At 49.7% G+C, this 18,089-nt stretch overlaps 1 protein-coding gene and 1 long non-coding RNA gene across 2 annotated transcripts in view; one reads left to right on the top strand and one right to left on the bottom strand.

Annotated features, from left to right (window-relative positions):
* LOC135020952 (uncharacterized) overlaps nucleotides 1-18,089 on the bottom strand; it is a 225,421-nt gene that overhangs the window by 97,400 nt on the left and 109,932 nt on the right. Inside the window, exons 6-8 of the mRNA XM_063953218.1 lie at nucleotides 7,287-7,428; nucleotides 5,323-5,434; nucleotides 3,145-3,263 (exon numbers count right to left, since the gene is read on the bottom strand). Coding sequence (XP_063809288.1) covers nucleotides 3,145-3,263; nucleotides 5,323-5,434; nucleotides 7,287-7,428 — 373 coding nt within the window. The remainder of the gene's footprint in view (nucleotides 1-3,144; nucleotides 3,264-5,322; nucleotides 5,435-7,286; nucleotides 7,429-18,089) is intronic.
* LOC135020953 (uncharacterized) overlaps nucleotides 1-18,089 on the top strand; it is a 180,611-nt gene that overhangs the window by 91,379 nt on the left and 71,143 nt on the right. Inside the window, exon 2 of the long non-coding RNA XR_010218287.1 lies at nucleotides 7,368-7,513. This is a non-coding gene — a long non-coding RNA (uncharacterized LOC135020953). The remainder of the gene's footprint in view (nucleotides 1-7,367; nucleotides 7,514-18,089) is intronic.

Here is an 18,089-nt window from a genome sequence, read left to right as displayed (position 1 = left end):
GATTGGCCGCCTAGCAGCCTTCAAAATGACTCTCTTACCTAAACTCATGTACTTATACTGAACCATACCTTTTCCTTTCCCTAAAACATACCTTGATAGATGCCGTGCTATAATGCTACGCTATGTCTGGAAGGCACGGCCACCCCGATTGGCTCGGTCCAAAATGATTCTCCCTCGTAGAAAGGGAGGGCTAGATATGCCCGACCTGGTCCTTTACCAGGAGGCATGTGTGCTGGCCCAGTTTAAATACTGGTTGAGTGGGGCGCCTGTAGTGAGATGGGTATCTCTTGAACGTACTGGGAGTTTGGACCTTCCCTTAGAAGACCTTTTTGAGATACACCCAAACTCTAGACCCGCTTATTGTCCCTCCTCCCCGCCACTAGAACATCTTTACAAATCTGGGATAAATTGGTGACTCGCCTGCCTGGACATCAATTTCCTTATTCTACTATCTCACTACGAGCCATAGCTAAACTAATCCCTAATTTAAATCTCTCTACCTGGTTTGTTTGTGGTTTGACTGTCTTGGGGGACCTTATGGATGGTAATGTTATGCTATCATTTTCTCAACTCCAGTCTCGATATAATCTCCCCAGTGGAGAATTATTGCATTATTTCCAAATTCACCACTGGTACAAAGGTTTGCCTAGACAGGTGGCTCCCCCGAACCCGTTATCCCAGGTTGTCTTAACGTGTGTATCTCTGTGTGACTCCAGAGGGGACATCTCGTTTTGGTACAGGACGCTTATCAGCTTGCTTACTACTACTAAGTCTAATGCGCAGCTGAAATGGGAACAAGACTTGGATCTTCCCCTATCTGAAGCTCAATGGGAACAAATTTTTATTTCTTCTTACCGAATGTCCAAGTGCTTGAATCACACGGAGATGCATATCAAACTCCTTAATAGACTATATTTAACACCGGATAGGCTACACTCATTCTGGCAGTCTTGTTCCAAATATTGCTGGCGTAACTGTGGGGAAATAGGCCATATTTTCCATATTTTCTGGTCCTGTCCTTCCCTTCGACATTTCTGGAGCGAGATATTTGCTTTGATTAATTCGGTCTTACACCTGTCCCTCACCCCCTCTCCGGCCATGGCCCTGCTCCACATTTTCCCTGCTGAGATACCACCTCATCAGAGATATCTGGTGGGGCACATTTGTATAGCTGCCAGGGCTGCATTGGCCCAAAGTTGGAAACAAGCTTCTCCCCCTCCTCTATCACTAGTCACCAACAAAATTCAATTCCATTTTACTATGGAAACTGAGTTCATGCCTTACTCTTCTGCGGCCTCCTCCCCAGTGGTGAAATGGAGAGCATGGCATGAATACGTCACTGCTGGAGGGGCTGTTTCGCCTTCTCCCTAACTGACGCGGCTTATACTTCCGCCCTGTGCACCGGCTGTGCCTTACTAGTCCTGTGTCTATTATTGATTATCTGTTTATTGATATGTTTTCATGTTTGACCCGTGTTTATCTTTATCTGTATCTTTTTCCAAGATAACTTTGTACTTTTCCTATTGTATCTATATTGGATTGTTATATTCAACTTTTGACAATATTGATATTTACATGTTTACATCCCGTTCCCTTGGTTCTTTGTACCCCCCCCCCCCCCGCCCCTTCCTTCTTTGTTTCTGTACCCCTTCCCCTTGCAAAAAGAAAACTTGTTTTCAATAAATATCATTGATGGGGAAAAAAAACCCGCAGGAGTGGCTGGAGAAATGGGGGAGTGGCTGGACGAACGCAGGGCGTGTTTGTGACGTCAAAACAGGAACTAAGTCTCGAGCTACTCTGAAACTGCACAATCTTTTTTTGGAGCAGCGATGTGATCCTTTCGTTCGCACTTCTGCTAAGCTAAGATACACTCCCAGTGGGAGGCGGCTTAGCGTTTGTACGGCTGCTAAAAGCAGCTAGCGAGCGATCAACTCGGAATGACCCCCTGTATGTCATGTGATCCTTTATTGTACTTTGTCATACCTGTCTATTTATATTACTCTAGTCTTTATATTAAACCATTCACCGCTCCCACTCACTACACTGGGCAAACACTCCAGTGCTCTGGGGATACAACCTATTGTATTAGTATTACCGAAATCACCCTGTCTGTACCCATGCCATGTACAGCGCTGCATTCATTTGTGGTATAATAATAATAAAAATGATAATAATAATAATAATAATAATAATAGTAGTAATAATAATGATAATAGTAATAATAATGATAGTAGTAATAATAGTAATAATAATGATAGTAGTAATAATAATAATAATAATAATAATAATAGTAATAATAATAATAATAATAATGCTAGTGGAGGGCACTGAGCCAGCCCCGCACCCTGCCTACCGTCCCGGGAATTACAGGAGACTCCCAATTTATTGGGTGATCCCCCACACTCCCCAAAAAATTGATGGATCTCCCTCATCCTGCCCACTTCCTAGTAAAGTGGGCTGGATGGGGGGATAATATCAGGAATCATGGGTGCATATGGGAGTGGGGCTAAAATTATGCAAATCTCATCTTACAATTGGCAGCATTTTGCGACATTGGGGGTGGGGCCTAATGACATGAGTAGCTCAGCCCTGCCCCCTAAATTGTCAGCTTCATCTACTCTCCAGCCTGTCCTGAAGAGGAGAGGCAGAAGTTCGATCATCCTGTGGGTGTATGCGTAGCGCCTGTCCTGCGCAGAAAATATGATCACCTCTGCTGTCAACCAGACAGAGGTGGTCACGGGGCGCAGGGGGGCAGGCAACGCTGTGTTTCCAGGGAGGAAATGGAGCGTTGCGGGGTTGGTACGGCACAAATGGGGGGGGGGGGGGCAGAGGTGGGCGTGTCAGGAGCATGTTGGGGGCGTGATCACAGCGGTTGCGTGACGTCACACGCAGCCTCCGCGATCAAGAGCGCAGCCAAGCTCCACCGGCAGGAGCCGTCCTCTTTTTCTGCTTGTTGAAGGGGTGGGGGGTGGAGGGAAAGCTCCGGCCAGTATGCTGGGCGACCTTGCCCAGCGATGGGTCACCCCCAGCTTGCTAGGAAAAGGATAGCTAATTAGAAGAATTTGCCATCCTTAGTGAATTAGGCCCTAGAGCTGTATCATACATGTGTCAGATATTACATAATACAATCAGTCATTGACTTACCGATGATGAAGAAGTCCACCCGGTGACACAATGTGTTGTTGTCTTGGACATCAGGTAACAATGTCACTTTCCACGACGGGACACCCAGCGTGTGAGACACAGCCTCCTGGAACGCTGACCTGTAATGAGCCATATCCTAGTGCTGTATACAGGTTACACTGTTATTGTGAACATGAATAGTGCTGTGGTTTTTTCCTGGGGACCGGTAGCTCTAAGTTATGTAATGTCCGCTGCCATATTTATTTACAAACCAGTGTGATTGGGACCTCAATCTGGAATCCTGTTCTGTGGACGCCCAATAGCGTGGCCAGTGTATTACTGCGGCTTCTGTCACACTGTATAGCCCCTCCTGGCGCGCCTGGTCCCATGCGATTCAGCCGCACATTGCGTTTTTATTGCTCAAAATATGTGCCTAATTATCATGGATAAAACAGCAGGGAGCCGGCATTGCTAATGTACGCTGGCCGCCGTTGTATTTGGTGTCAAGCTCGTACGAGCTAAATATGGCGTCTGTGCCGCGACCGCTGTGTCCAATCTGCGGAGCCATAGATCAGATCATAGCTCCGATGCTCCTTATTTATATGTATAGCCTGTGAATGTGCGCGCAAATGTGGAATAGTTTGCGATGGCTCCGGCGTCACTTGCTAACATTATCAGTTCCGCAGCCTAGAGAATCACAATTGCAATGGCAGATATGAATTAGACCCTGAGTTCCGGTATGCTGCAGACGTGTCCACTGACATCTAGCCTCCTGCCGCATTACACAGCCCTTCTAGTGATGCCATACCTGGACTTGGTAGCGCCGGGCGTCTTTTCATGTGAGTTTTTCCGTTAAAATGCATCTTATTCGCACAACGAATCAACTAGGACGCACAAGCAGCGTATGCTGATTAATTGATATGCAGCATGTCTATATTGTGTGTGCGCCCGTGGCTGTATCTGCATATGAAATGCTAGGTTACAGTGTTTTCCTAGATAACAGCCACTGACACTGAAACGTAGCACATAGTATGCAGATACAGCAGCGGTCACACACACAGAGAATATAGGCATGCCGCATATCCTATTACTTTTACTGTAACATAGCATTCCATATGCAGATACAGCCGCAGTCACACACAGAATATAGGCATGCTGCATATCCTATTACTGACACTGTATGGTAGCATTCCATATGCAGATACAGCCGCAGTCACACACAGAATATAGGCATGCTGCATATCCTATTACTGACACTGTAACATAGCATTCCATATGCAGATACAGCTGCAGTCACACACAGAATATAGGCATGTCATATATCCTATTACTGACACTGTAATGTAGCACTCAGTATGCAGATACAGCCGCAGTCACACACAGAGTGTAGGCATGCTGCATATCCTATTACTGACACTGTATGGTAGCATTCCATATGCAGATACAGCCGCAGTCACACACAGAATATAGGCATGCTGCATATCCTATTACTGACACTGTAACATAGCATTCCATATGCAGATACAGCTGCAGTCACACACAGAATATAGGCATGTCATATATCCTATTACTGACACTGTAACGTAGCATTCTGTATGCAGATACAGCCGCAGTCACACACAGAGTATAGGCATGCTGCATATCATTTTACTCAGCATAAACTGCTTGTACGTCTTATTCACACAAAGATGCGACTAAGATGAATTTTTTCGACCAAAAAAAAGACACCAGATGTTGCAGAGCTGCCCGGGAACTGCCATCTCTCGCCAGGCATCTCCCGCGGCATGGCGTATTGAGGCTAGATGTATGAGGACACATCCGTGTATGTGTTATACCAATCCTGTGCGGTCACCGTCACAGCCTGGCGTCTCCGGTACACTGCGAGTGTCTTTTCGCTACTTCTGCAATGCGACTAAGAGGCTAAATTTAAAGAATAATAGGGTACGCCGTTCCCCTCGGAGTGTCTCAGTCTCACCGGGCAACTTGCCGCATCTGGCGTAAAGACACATCTGTCATCTGACCACACAACAAATGGCCTGTACACAATTCCTTAAACCTGTGCGCCCGGTGCTGTTATCTACACTGCCACTCGTATCAAGGCAGCGAGTACAGTATACAGAGAGTCTGGGTGTTGCTATATAATAGATACATGAATATATCATTGTGCCTGCGCCATGTTCCCGGCACACAGGGACTTACTTGTTAAATGGTGTCACCTTCTGGAGCAGCAGCGATGTAACGGGGACATCGGGACGGATGGGCGCGGAAAGCTCCAGGTTGTCCCCTCTGACTGTTATCTTCCTCCCGATAACTAACACAACAGAGGGAGACCTGTGTCAGGAGTGACCTCTCTTAGGGGGGGTGTTGAGAGGCTCTCTCTCATTCACAGCATATACTCACAGGAGAGAGGGGCTGGGGGCACAGGCGGGAGCTCCAGGAGCGCTGGGCATGGCCCCCGCAGTGACAGCACATGGGGGTGTGGCTCATGATCCTAGCATTTCCTGTGAGGGCACGCCCCCGAGCAGCGAGGCCGCACACCTTAATTTGGGGGCGTTATGACCTACCTAGGGATTGACGCAGAGTTGAATGTACGCTGTTTGCAGGCCGTATTTTATGTGTTTACACTCATCGTGTACTCCAGAACCAAATGTACGTGAGTCACACAGAGATAGACGCATTTTGTACACTGCGGCATTGCATCTGAAGGGGCAGAACAGGGCTGTGAGTGGGATCTTCACAGATAAGCAAAGATCTAAGTTTTCTATGGGGGGTCATTCAGACTTGATCGCATGCTAGGTTTTTTCGCTGCGCTGAGATCAGGTCAGAACTGCGCATGTGTATGCACCGCAATGAGCAGGCGCGTCGCACGGGTACAAAGCGGATCGTTGCTGTGCGATGGGTTTTACGAAAAATTTGTTCGCACAGCCGATCGCAAGGAGATTGACAGGAAGAAGGCGTTTGTGGGTGACAACTAACCGTTTTCTGGGAGTGGTTGGAAAATGCAGGCGTGTTTACAGGGCGGGTGTATGACGTCAGTTCCGGCCCCGGTCAGGCTGAAGTGATCGCAGCGGCTGAGTAAGTTCTGCGTAACTCAGAAACTGCATAAAACTTTTTTGTAGCGCTCGGCGGCACATGCGATCGCACACTTGCACAGCTAAAATATACTCCCCTATGGGTGGCGACTATCTGATCGTAGCGCTGCAAAAAAAACCTAGCGAGCAATCAGGTCTGAATTAGGCCCTATGTACTAAGCCTTGGATGGAGATAAAGTACCAGACAACCAGCTCCTAACTGTCATTTTGCAAACCCAGCCTGTGACGTGACAGTTAGGAGCTGATTGGCTGGTACTTTATCTCCGTCCACTTTATCTCCATCTAAGGCTTAGTAAATAGAGCCCTAAGTGAGGGCGTGCCAATGGAACGGTGAGCTATGGACTGGAGCCTACATACAGATGAATATATTAATTTAGGGGGTCATTCCGAGTTGTTCGCTCGTTGCCGATTTTCGCTACTGAGCGATTATGGAAAAAATTGCGCATGCGTATGGTACGCAGTGCGCATGCGGTTAGTATTTTAGCACAAAACTTAGTAGATTTACTCACGTCCGAGCGAAGATTTTTCATTGTTCTGGTGATCGTAGTGTGATTGACAGGAAGTGGGTGTTTCTGGGCGGAAACTGACTGTTTTCTGGGAGTGTGCGGAAAAACGCAGGCGTGCCAGGAAAAACGCGGGAGTGGCTGGAGAAACGGGGGAGTGGCTGGCCGAACGCTGGGTGTGTTTGTGACGTCAAACCAGGAACGAAACTGACTGAACTGATCGCAGTGTAGGAGTAAGTCTCGAGCTACTCAGAAACTGCAAAGTAATTTCTATTCGCAATTCTGCTAATCTTTCGTTTGCACTTCTGCTAAGCTAAGATACACTCCCAGAGGGCGGCGGCCTAGCGTGTGCAATGCTGCTAAAATCAGCTAGCGAGCGAACAACTCGGAATGAGGGCCTTAGTCTGATATATGTAATGTGGGAGGAGCATTCGTCAGACCTTCCCGTGACACTGGTACAATATATACACAATCACCGCACTGTAATAAGTGGGCCTGGGTCCTTGGTGCCAGTAGTTGCTGCATTGTTCTTGCCTGGCGTCTGTGGGGATGGGTCTGGGTGACATACCTGTGAAGTCTCTGGCCAGAGGTAGGTTGATGTCTGTCACCAGCACGTTGCTCCCTGGACTTATTGGGCCGTGTTTTCCAGTCAGATCTCCCACTGTACAGTGCTGAGGACTCTGAGATGTGCACCAGGACCAGTTACCAGACTAGAGAGAGGAGACAGAGGAGGGTTACCAGAGACCAGAGCCAGAGCGTCTGTCAGGGCTGGGTGTGAGCTCGGAGACTGGGCAGGTACAGTCAGCTGTAATGTAATGTGTGGCCCCTCCATGAGTAACAAGGGGCCACATATGAGGTACACGAAATCTAATGTGCTGCCCTGCCCTGGGTCTGAAAGATGAAAGTGAGAGATACCATGGCATGCACTGCGACTACTGCACTGGTATCTAATGCTACAGCTGGAGCATGTGATACACCTAAGCGCCAGCCATGTGGCACGCCAGCGACACGGTACTCCTGACATATATTACTGTATAGCACTGGATTAGCCTCAGACGTCAGTGATAATCCACTGTAAAATAAAATCTATTTCTGTGGTTCATTACATTATCACTTATTGTTACCACATAAACTAGAGACGGGCGCAGATCCTCGGGTTTTGCTTTTGCTTTCCAGCTTTGGCGAAACCCCCCTCAAGTGTTTATATTTAGACTTTGTTTTGGATTTCTTGATAATTGCTAGAATCCTGTCATCTGGACCTAGTCTGTTCCTAGAGTATTATTTATTAACCTCAATAACATTCATTTCCAGTCAGATTTTACCACCTCACAGCTCACAATATTGTCCAAAGGCTGGCGCAGCAGCGGTATGAAACATGGCGGCACAGCAGCGGCACAAACACACGGCAGTCACTGTAAAGGACTATAGCACATCTCCAGTATGAAACATGGCGGCACAGCAGCGGCACAAACACACGGCAGTCACTGTAAAGGACTATAGTACATCTCCAGTATGAAACATGGCGGCCGAGCAGCGGCACAAACACACAGCAGTCACTGTAAAGGACTATAGCACATCTCCAGTATGAAACATGGCGGCACAGCAGCGGCACAAACACACGGCAGTCACTGTAAAGGACTATAGCACATCTCCAGTATGAAACATGGCGGCACAGCAGCGGCACAAACACACGGCAGTCACTGTAAAGGACTATAGCACATCTCCAGTATGAAACATGGCGGCACAGCAGCGGCACAAACACACGGCAGTCACTGTAAAGGACTATAGCACATCTCCAGTATGAAACATGGCGGCACAGCAGCGGCACAAACACACGGCAGTCACTGTAAAGGACTATAGTACATCTCCAGTATGAAACATGGCGGCACAGCAGCGGCACAAACACACGGCAGTCACTGTAAAGGACTATAGCACATCTCCAGTATGAAACATGGCGGCCGAGCAGCGGCACAAACACACGGCAGTCACTGTAAAGGACTATAGCACATATCCAGTATGAAACATGGCGGCACAGCAGCGGCACAAACACACGGCAGTCACTGAAAAGGACTATAGCACATCTCCAGTATGACACATGGCGGCACAGCAGCGGCACAAACACACGGCAGTCACTGTAAAGGACTATAGTACATCTCCAGTATGAAACATGGCGGCACAGCAGCCGCACAAACACACGGCAGTCACTGTAAAGGACTATAGCACATCTCCAGTATGAAACATGGCGGCACAGCAGCGGCACAAACACACGGCAGTCACTGTAAAGGACTATAGCACATCTCCAGTATGAAACATGGCGGCCGAGCAGCGGCACAAACACACGGCAGTCACTGTAAAGGACTATAGCACATCTCCAGTATGAAACATGGCGGCCGAGCAGCGGCACAAACACACGGCAGTCACTGTAAAGGACTATAGCACATCTCCAGTATGAAACATGGCGGCACAGCAGCGGCACAAACACACGGCAGTCACTGTAAAGGACTATAGCACATCTCCAGTATGAAACATGGCGGCACAGCAGCGGCACAAACACACGGCAGTCACTGTAAAGGACTATAGCACATCTCCAGTATGAGACATGGCGGCCGAGCAGCGGCACAAACACACGGCAGTCACTGTAAAGGACTATAGCACATCTCCAGTATGAAACATGGCGGCCGAGCAGCGGCACAAACACACGACAGTCACTGTAAAGGACTATAGCACATCTCCAGTATGAAACATGGCGGCACAGCAGCGGCACAAACACACGGCAGTCACTGTAAAGGACTATAGCACATCTCCAGTATGAAACATGGCGGCACAGCAGCGGCACAAACACACGGCAGTCACTGTAAAGGACTATAGCACATCTCCAGTATGACACATGGCGGCACAGCAGCGGCACAAACACACGGCAGTCACTGTAAAGGACTATAGCACATCTCCAGTATGAAACATGGCGGCACAGCAGCGGCACAAACACACGGCAGTCACTGTAAAGGACTATAGCACATCTCCAGTATGACACATGGCGGCTCAGCAGCGGCACAAACACACGGCAGTCACTGTAAAGGACTATAGCACATCTCCAGTATGACACATGGCGGCACAGCAGCGGCACAAACACACGGCAGTCACTGTAAAGGACTATAGCACATCTCCAGTATGAAACATGGCGGCACAGCAGCGGCACAAACACACGGCAGTCACTGTAAAGGACTATAGCACATCTCCAGTATGACACATGGCGGCACAGTAGCGGCACAAACACACGGCAGTCACTGTAAAGGACTATAGCACATCTCCAGTATGAAACATGGCGGCACAGCAGCGGCACAAACACACGGCAGTCACTGTAAAGGACTATAGCACATCTCCAGTATGAAACATGGCGGCACAGCAGCGGCACGAACACACGGCAGTCACTGTAAAGGACTATAGCACATCTCCAGTATGAAACCTGGCGGCACAGCAGCGGCACGAACACACGGCAGTCACTGTAAAGGACTATAGCACATCTCCAGTATGAAACATGGCGGCACAGCAGCGGCACAAACACACGGCAGTCACTGTAAAGGACTATAGCACATCTCCAGTATGAAACATGGCGGCCGAGCAGCGGCACAAACACACGGCAGTCACTGTAAAGGACTATAGCACATCTCCAGTATGAAACATGGCGGCCGAGCAGCGGCACAAACACACGGCAGTCACTGTAAAGGACTATAGCACATCTCCAGTATGAAACATGGCGGCACAGCAGCGGCACAAACACACGGCAGTCACTGTAAAGGACTATAGCACATCTCCAGTATGAAACATGGCGGCACAGCAGCGGCACAAACACACGGCAGTCACTGTAAAGGACTATAGCACATCTCCAGTATGAGACATGGCGGCCGAGCAGCGGCACAAACACACGGCAGTCACTGTAAAGGACTATAGCACATCTCCAGTATGAAACATGGCGGCCGAGCAGCGGCACAAACACACGACAGTCACTGTAAAGGACTATAGCACATCTCCAGTATGAAACATGGCGGCACAGCAGCGGCACAAACACACGGCAGTCACTGTAAAGGACTAGAGCACATCTCCAGTATGAAACATGGCGGCACAGCAGCGGCACAAACACACGGCAGTCAATGTAAAGGACTATAGCACATCTCCAGTATGAAACATGGCGGCACAGCAGCGGCACAAACACACGGCAGTCACTGTAAAGGACTATAGCACATCTCCAGTATGAAACATGGCGGCACAGCAGCGGCACAAACACACGGCAGTCACTGTAAAGGACTATAGCACATCTCCAGTATGAAACATGGCGGCACAGCAGCGGCACAAACACACGGCAGTCACTGTAAAGGACTATAGCACATCTCCAGTATGAAACATGGCGGCACAGCAGCGGCACAAACACACGGCAGTCACTGTAAAGGACTATAGCACATCTCCAGTATGACACATGGCGGCTCAGCAGCGGCACAAACACACGGCAGTCACTGTAAAGGACTATAGCACATCTCCAGTATGACACATGGCGGCACAGCAGCGGCACAAACACACGGCAGTCACTGTAAAGGACTATAGCACATCTCCAGTATGAAACATGGCGGCACAGCAGCGGCACAAACACACGGCAGTCACTGTAAAGGACTATAGCACATCTCCAGTATGACACATGGCGGCACAGTAGCGGCACAAACACACGGCAGTCACTGTAAAGGACTATAGCACATCTCCAGTATGAAACATGGCGGCACAGCAGCGGCACAAACACACGGCAGTCACTGTAAAGGACTATAGCACATCTCCAGTATGAAACATGGCGGCACAGCAGCGGCACGAACACACGGCAGTCACTGTAAAGGACTATAGCACATCTCCAGTATGAAACATGGCGGCACAGCAGCGGCACAAACACACGGCAGTCACTGTAAAGGACTATAGGACATCTCCAGTATGAAACATGGCGTACACAGCAGCGGCACAAACACACGGCAGTCACTGTAAAGGACTATAGCACATCTCCAGTATGACACATGGCGGCACAGCAGCGGCACAAACACACGGCAGTCACTGTAAAGGACTATAGCACATCTCCAGTATGAAACATGGCGGCCGAGCAGCGGCACAAACACACGGCAGTCACTGTAAAGGACTATAGCACATCTCCAGTATGACACATGGCGGCACAGCAGCGGCACAAACACACGGCAGTCACTGTAAAGGACTGTAGGACATCTCCAGTATGAAACATGGCGGCACAGCAGCGGCACAAACACACGGCAGTCACTGTAAAGGACTGTAGGACATCTCCAGTATGAAACATGGCGGCACAGCAGCGGCACAAACACACGGCAGTCACTGTAAAGGACTATAGCACATCTCCAGTATGAAACATGGCGGCACAGCAGCGGCACAAACACACGGCAGTCACTGTAAAGGACTATAGCACATCTCAAGTATGAAACATGGCGGCACAGCAGCGGCACAAACACACGGCAGTCACTGTAAAGGACTAGAGCACATCTCCAGTATGAAACATGGCGGCCGAGCAGCGGCACAAACACACGGCAGTCACTGTAAAGGACTATAGCACATCTCCAGTATGAAACATGGCGGCACAGCAGCGGCACAAACACACGGCAGTCACTGTAAAGGACTATAGCACATCTCCAGTATGAAACATGGCGGCACAGCAGCGGCACAAACACACGGCAGTCACTGTAAAGGACTATAGCACATCTCCAGAATGAAACATGGCGACACAGCAGCGGCACAAACACACGGCAGTCACTGTAAAGGACTATAGCACATATCCAGTATGAAACATGGCGGCACAGCAGCGGCACAAACACACGGCAGTCACTGTAAAGGACTATAGCACATCTCCAGTATGACACATGGCGGCACAGTAGCGGCACAAACACACGGCAGTCACTGTAAAGGACTATAGCACATCTCCAGTATGAAACATGGCGGCACAGCAGCGGCACAAACACACAGCAGTCACTGTAAAGGACTATAGCACATCTCCAGTATGAAACATGGCGGCACAGCAGCGGCACAAACACACGGCAGTCACTGTAAAGGACTATAGTACATCTCCAGTATGAAACATGGCGGCACAGCAGCGGCACAAACACACGGCAGTCACTGTAAAGGACTATAGCACATCTCCAGTATGACACATGGCGGCACAGCAGCGGCACAAACACACGGCAGTCACTGTAAAGGACTATAGCACATCTCCAGTATGACACATGGCGGCCGAGCAGCGGCACAAACACACGGCAGTCACTGTAAAGGACTATAGCACATCTCCAGTATGAAACATGGCGGCACAGCAGCGGCACAAACACACGGCAGTCACTGTAAAGGACTATAGCACATCTCCAGTATGAAACATGGCGGCCGAGCAGCGGCACAAACACACGGCAGTCACTGTAAAGGACTATAGCACATCTCCAGTATGAAACATGGCGGCACAGCAGCGGCACAAACCCACGGCAGTCACTGTAAAGGACTAAAGCACATCTCCAGTATGAAACATGGCGGCACAGCAGCGGCACAAACACACGGCAGTCACTGTAAAGGACTATAGCACATCTCCAGTATGAAACATGGCGGCACAGCAGCGGCACAAACACACGGCAGTCACTGTAAAGGACTATAGCACATCTCCAGTATGACACATGGCGGCACAGTAGCGGCACAAACACACGGCAGTCACTGTAAAGGACTATAGCACATCTCCAGTATGAAACATGGCGGCACAGCAGCGGCACAAACACACGGCAGTCACTGTAAAGGACTATAGCACATCTCCAGTATGAAACATGGCGGCACAGCAGCGGCACAAACACACGGCAGTCACTGTAAAGGACTATAGCACATCTCCAGTATGAAACAAGGCGGCACAGCAGCGGCACAAACACACGGCAGTCACTGTAAAGTACTATAGCACATCTCCAGTATGAAACATGGCGGCACAGCAGCGGCACAAACACACGGCAGTCACTGTAAAGGACTATAGTACATCTCCAGTATGAAACATGGCGGCACAGCAGCGGCACAAACACACAGCAGTCACTGTAAAGGACTATAGCACATCTCCAGTATGAAACATGGCGGCACAGCAGCGGCACAAACACACGGCAGTCACTGTAAAGGACTATAGTACATCTCCAGTATGAAACATGGCGGCACAGCAGCAGCACAAACACACGGCAGTCACTGTAAAGGACTATAGCACATCTCCAGTATGAAACATGGCGGCACAGCAGCGGCACAAACACACGGCAGTCACTGTAAAGGACTATAGCACGTCTCCAGTATGAAACATGGCGGCCGAGCAGCGGCACAAACACACGGCAGTCACTGTAAAGGACTATAGCACATCTCCAGTATGAGACATGGCGGCACAGCAGCGGCACAAACACACGGCAGTCACTGTAAAGGACTATAGCACATCTCCAGTATGAAACATGGCGGCACAGCAGCGGCACAAACACACGGCAGTCACTGTAAAGGACTATAGCACATCTCCAGTATGACACATGGCGGCACAGTAGCGGCACAAACACACGGCAGTCACTGTAAAGGACTATAGCACATCTCCAGTATGAAACATGGCGGCACAGCAGCGGCACAAACACACGGCAGTCACTGTAAAGGACTATAGCACATCTCCAGTATGAAACATGGCGGCACAGCAGCGGCACAAACACACGGCAGTCACTGTAAAGGACTATAGCACATTTCCAGTATGAAACATGGCGGCACAGCAGCGGCACAAACACACGGCAGTCACTGTAAAGGACTATAGCACATCTCCAGTATGAAACATGGCGGCACAGCAGCGGCACAAACACACGGCAGTCACTGTAAAGGACTATAGCACATCTCCAGTATGAAACATGGCGGCACAGCAGCGGCACAAACACACGGCAGTCACTGTAAAGGACTATAGCACATCTCCAGTATGACACATGGTGGCACAGTAGCGGCACAAACACACGGCAGTCACTGTAAAGGACTATAGCACATCTCCAGTATGAAACATGGCGGCACAGCAGCGGCACAAACACACGGCAGTCACTGTAAAGGACTAGAGCACATCTCCAGTATGAAACATGGCGGCCGAGCAGCGGCACAAACACACGGCAGTCACTGTAAAGGACTATAGCACATCTCCAGTATGAAACATGGCGGCCGAGCAGCGGCACAAACACACGGCAGTCACTGTAAAGGACTATAGCACATCTCCAGTATGAAACATGGCGGCACAGCAGCGGCACAAACACACGGCAGTCACTGTAAAGGACTAGAGCACATCTCCAGTATGAAACATGGCGGCACAGCAGCGGCACAAACACACGGCAGTCACTGTAAAGGACTATAGTACATCTCCAGTATGAAACATGGCGGCCGAGCAGCGGCACAAACACACGGCAGTCACTGTAAAGGACTATAGCACATCTCCAGTATGAAACATGGCGGCACAGCAGCGGCACAAACACACGGCAGTCACTGAAAAGGACTATAGCACATCTCCAGTATGAAACATGGCGGCACAGCAGCGGCACAAACACACAACAGTCACTGTAAAGGACTATAGCACATCTCCAGTATGAAACATGGCGGCACAGCAGCGGCACAAACACACGGCAGTCACTGTAAAGGACTATAGCACATCTCCAGTATGAAACATGGCGGCCGAGCAGCGGCACAAACACACGGCAGTAACTGTAAAGGACTATAGCACATCTCCAGTATGACACATGGCGGCCGAGCAGCGGCACAAACACACGGCAGTCACTGTAAAGGACTATAGCACATCTCCAGTATGAAATATGGCGGCACAGCAGCGGCACAAACACACGGCAGTCACTGTAAAGGACTATAGCACATCTCCAGTATGACACATGGCGGCACAGTAGCGGCACAAACACACGGCAGTCACTGTAAAGGACTATAGCACATCTCCAGTATGAAACATGGCGGCACAGCAGCGGCACAAACACACGGCAGTCACTGTAAAGGACTATAGCACATCTCCAGTATGAAACATGGCGGCACAGCAGCGGCACAAACACACGGCAGTCACTGTAAAGGACTATAGCACATCTCCAGTATGAAACATGGCGGCACAGCAGCGGCACAAACACACGGCAGTCACTGTAAAGGACTATAGCACATCTCCAGTATGAAACATGGCGGCACAGCAGCGGCACAAACACACGGCAGTCACTGTAAAGGACTATAGCACATCTCCAGTATGAAACATGGCGGCACAGCAGCGGCACAAACACACAGCAGTCACTGTAAAGGACTATAGTACATCTCCAGTATGAAACATGGCGGCACAGCAGCGGCACAAACACACGGCAGTCACTGTAAAGGACTATAGCACATCTCCAGTATGAAACATGGCGGCACAGCAGCGGCACAAACACACGGCAGTCACTGTAAAGGACTATAGCACATCTCCAGTATGAAACATGGCGGCACAGCAGCGGCACAAACACACGGCAGTCACTGTAAAGGACTATAGCACATCTCCAGTATGAAACATGGCGGCACAGCAGCGGCACAAACACACGGCAGTCACTGTAAAGGACTATAGTACATCTCCAGTATGAAACATGGCGGCACAGCAGCGGCACAAACACACAGCAGTCACTGTAAAGGACTATAGCACATCTCCAGTATGAAATATGGCGGCACAGCAGCGGCACAAACACACGGCAGTCACTGTAAAGGACTATAGCACATCTCCAGTACGAAACATGGCGGCACAGCAGCGGCACAAACCCACGGCAGTCACTGTAAAGGACTAAAGCACATCTCCAGTATGAAACATGGCGGCACAGCAGCGGCACAAACACACGGCAGTCACTGTAAAGGACTAGAGCACATCTCCAGTATGAAACATGGCGGCCGAGCAGCGGCACAAACACACAGCAGTCACTGTAAAGGACTATAGCACATCTCCAGTATGAAACATGGCGGCACAGCAGCGGCACAAACACACGGCAGTCACTGTAAAGGACTATAGCACATCTCCAGTATAAAACATGGCGGCACAAACACACGGCAGTCACTGTAAAGGACTATAGCACATCTCCAGTATGACACATGGCGGCACAGTAGCGGCACAAACACACGGCAGTCACTGTAAAGGACTATAGCACATCTCCAGTATGAAACATGGCGGCACAGCAGCGGCACAAACACACGGCAGTCACTGTAAAGGACTATAGCACATCTCCAGTATGAAACATGGCGGCACAGCAGCGGCACAAACACACGGCAGTCACTGTAAAGGACTATAGCACATCTCCAGTATGAAACATGGCGGCACAGCAGCGGCACAAACACACGGCAGTCACTGTAAAGGACTATAGCACATCTCCAGTATGAAACATGGCGGCACAGCAGCGGCACAAACACACGGCAGTCACTGTAAAGGACTATAGCACATCTCCAGTATGAAACATGGCGGCACAGCAGCGGCACAAACACACGGCAGTCACTGTAAAGGACTATAGCACATCTCCAGTATGAAACATGGCGGCCGAGCAGTGGCACAAACACACGGCAGTCACTGTAAAGGACTATAGCACATCTCCAGTATGAAACATGGCGGCACAGCAGCGGCACAAACACACGGCAGTCACTGTAAAGGACTATAGTACATCTCCAGTATGAAACATGGCGGCACAGCAGCGGCACAAACACACGGCAGTCACTGTAAAGGACTATAGTACATCTCCAGTATGAAACATGGCGGCACAGCAGCGGCACAAACACACGGCAGTCACTGTAAAGGACTATAGCACATCTCCAGTATGAAACATGGCGGCACAGCAGCGGCACAAACACACGGCAGTCACTGTAAAGGACTATAGCACATCTCCAGTATGAAACATGGCGGCACAGCAGCGGCACAAATACACGGCAGTCACTGTAAAGGACTATAGCACATCTCCAGTATGAAACATGGCGGCCGAGCAGCGGCACAAACACACGGCAGTCACTGTAAAGGACTATAGCACATCTCCAGTATGAAACATGGCGGCACAGCAGCGGCACAAACACACGGCAGTCACTGTAAAGGACTATAGCACATCTCCAGTATGACACATGGCGGCCGAGCAGCGGCACAAACACACGGCAGTCACTGTAAAGGACTATAGCACATCTCCAGTATGAAACATGGCGGCCGAGCAGCGGCACAAACACACGGCAGTCACTGAAAAGGACTATAGCACATCTCCAGTATGAAACATGGCGGCCGAGCAGCGGCACAAACACACGGCAGTCACTGTAAAGGACTATAGCACATCTCCAGTATGAA

Source organism: Pseudophryne corroboree, unplaced genomic scaffold (genome assembly GCF_028390025.1).
Source record: "Pseudophryne corroboree isolate aPseCor3 unplaced genomic scaffold, aPseCor3.hap2 scaffold_361, whole genome shotgun sequence".
NCBI lineage: Eukaryota > Metazoa > Chordata > Amphibia > Anura > Myobatrachidae > Pseudophryne > Pseudophryne corroboree.
This window is presented reverse-complemented; position numbering and strand designations above follow the sequence as displayed.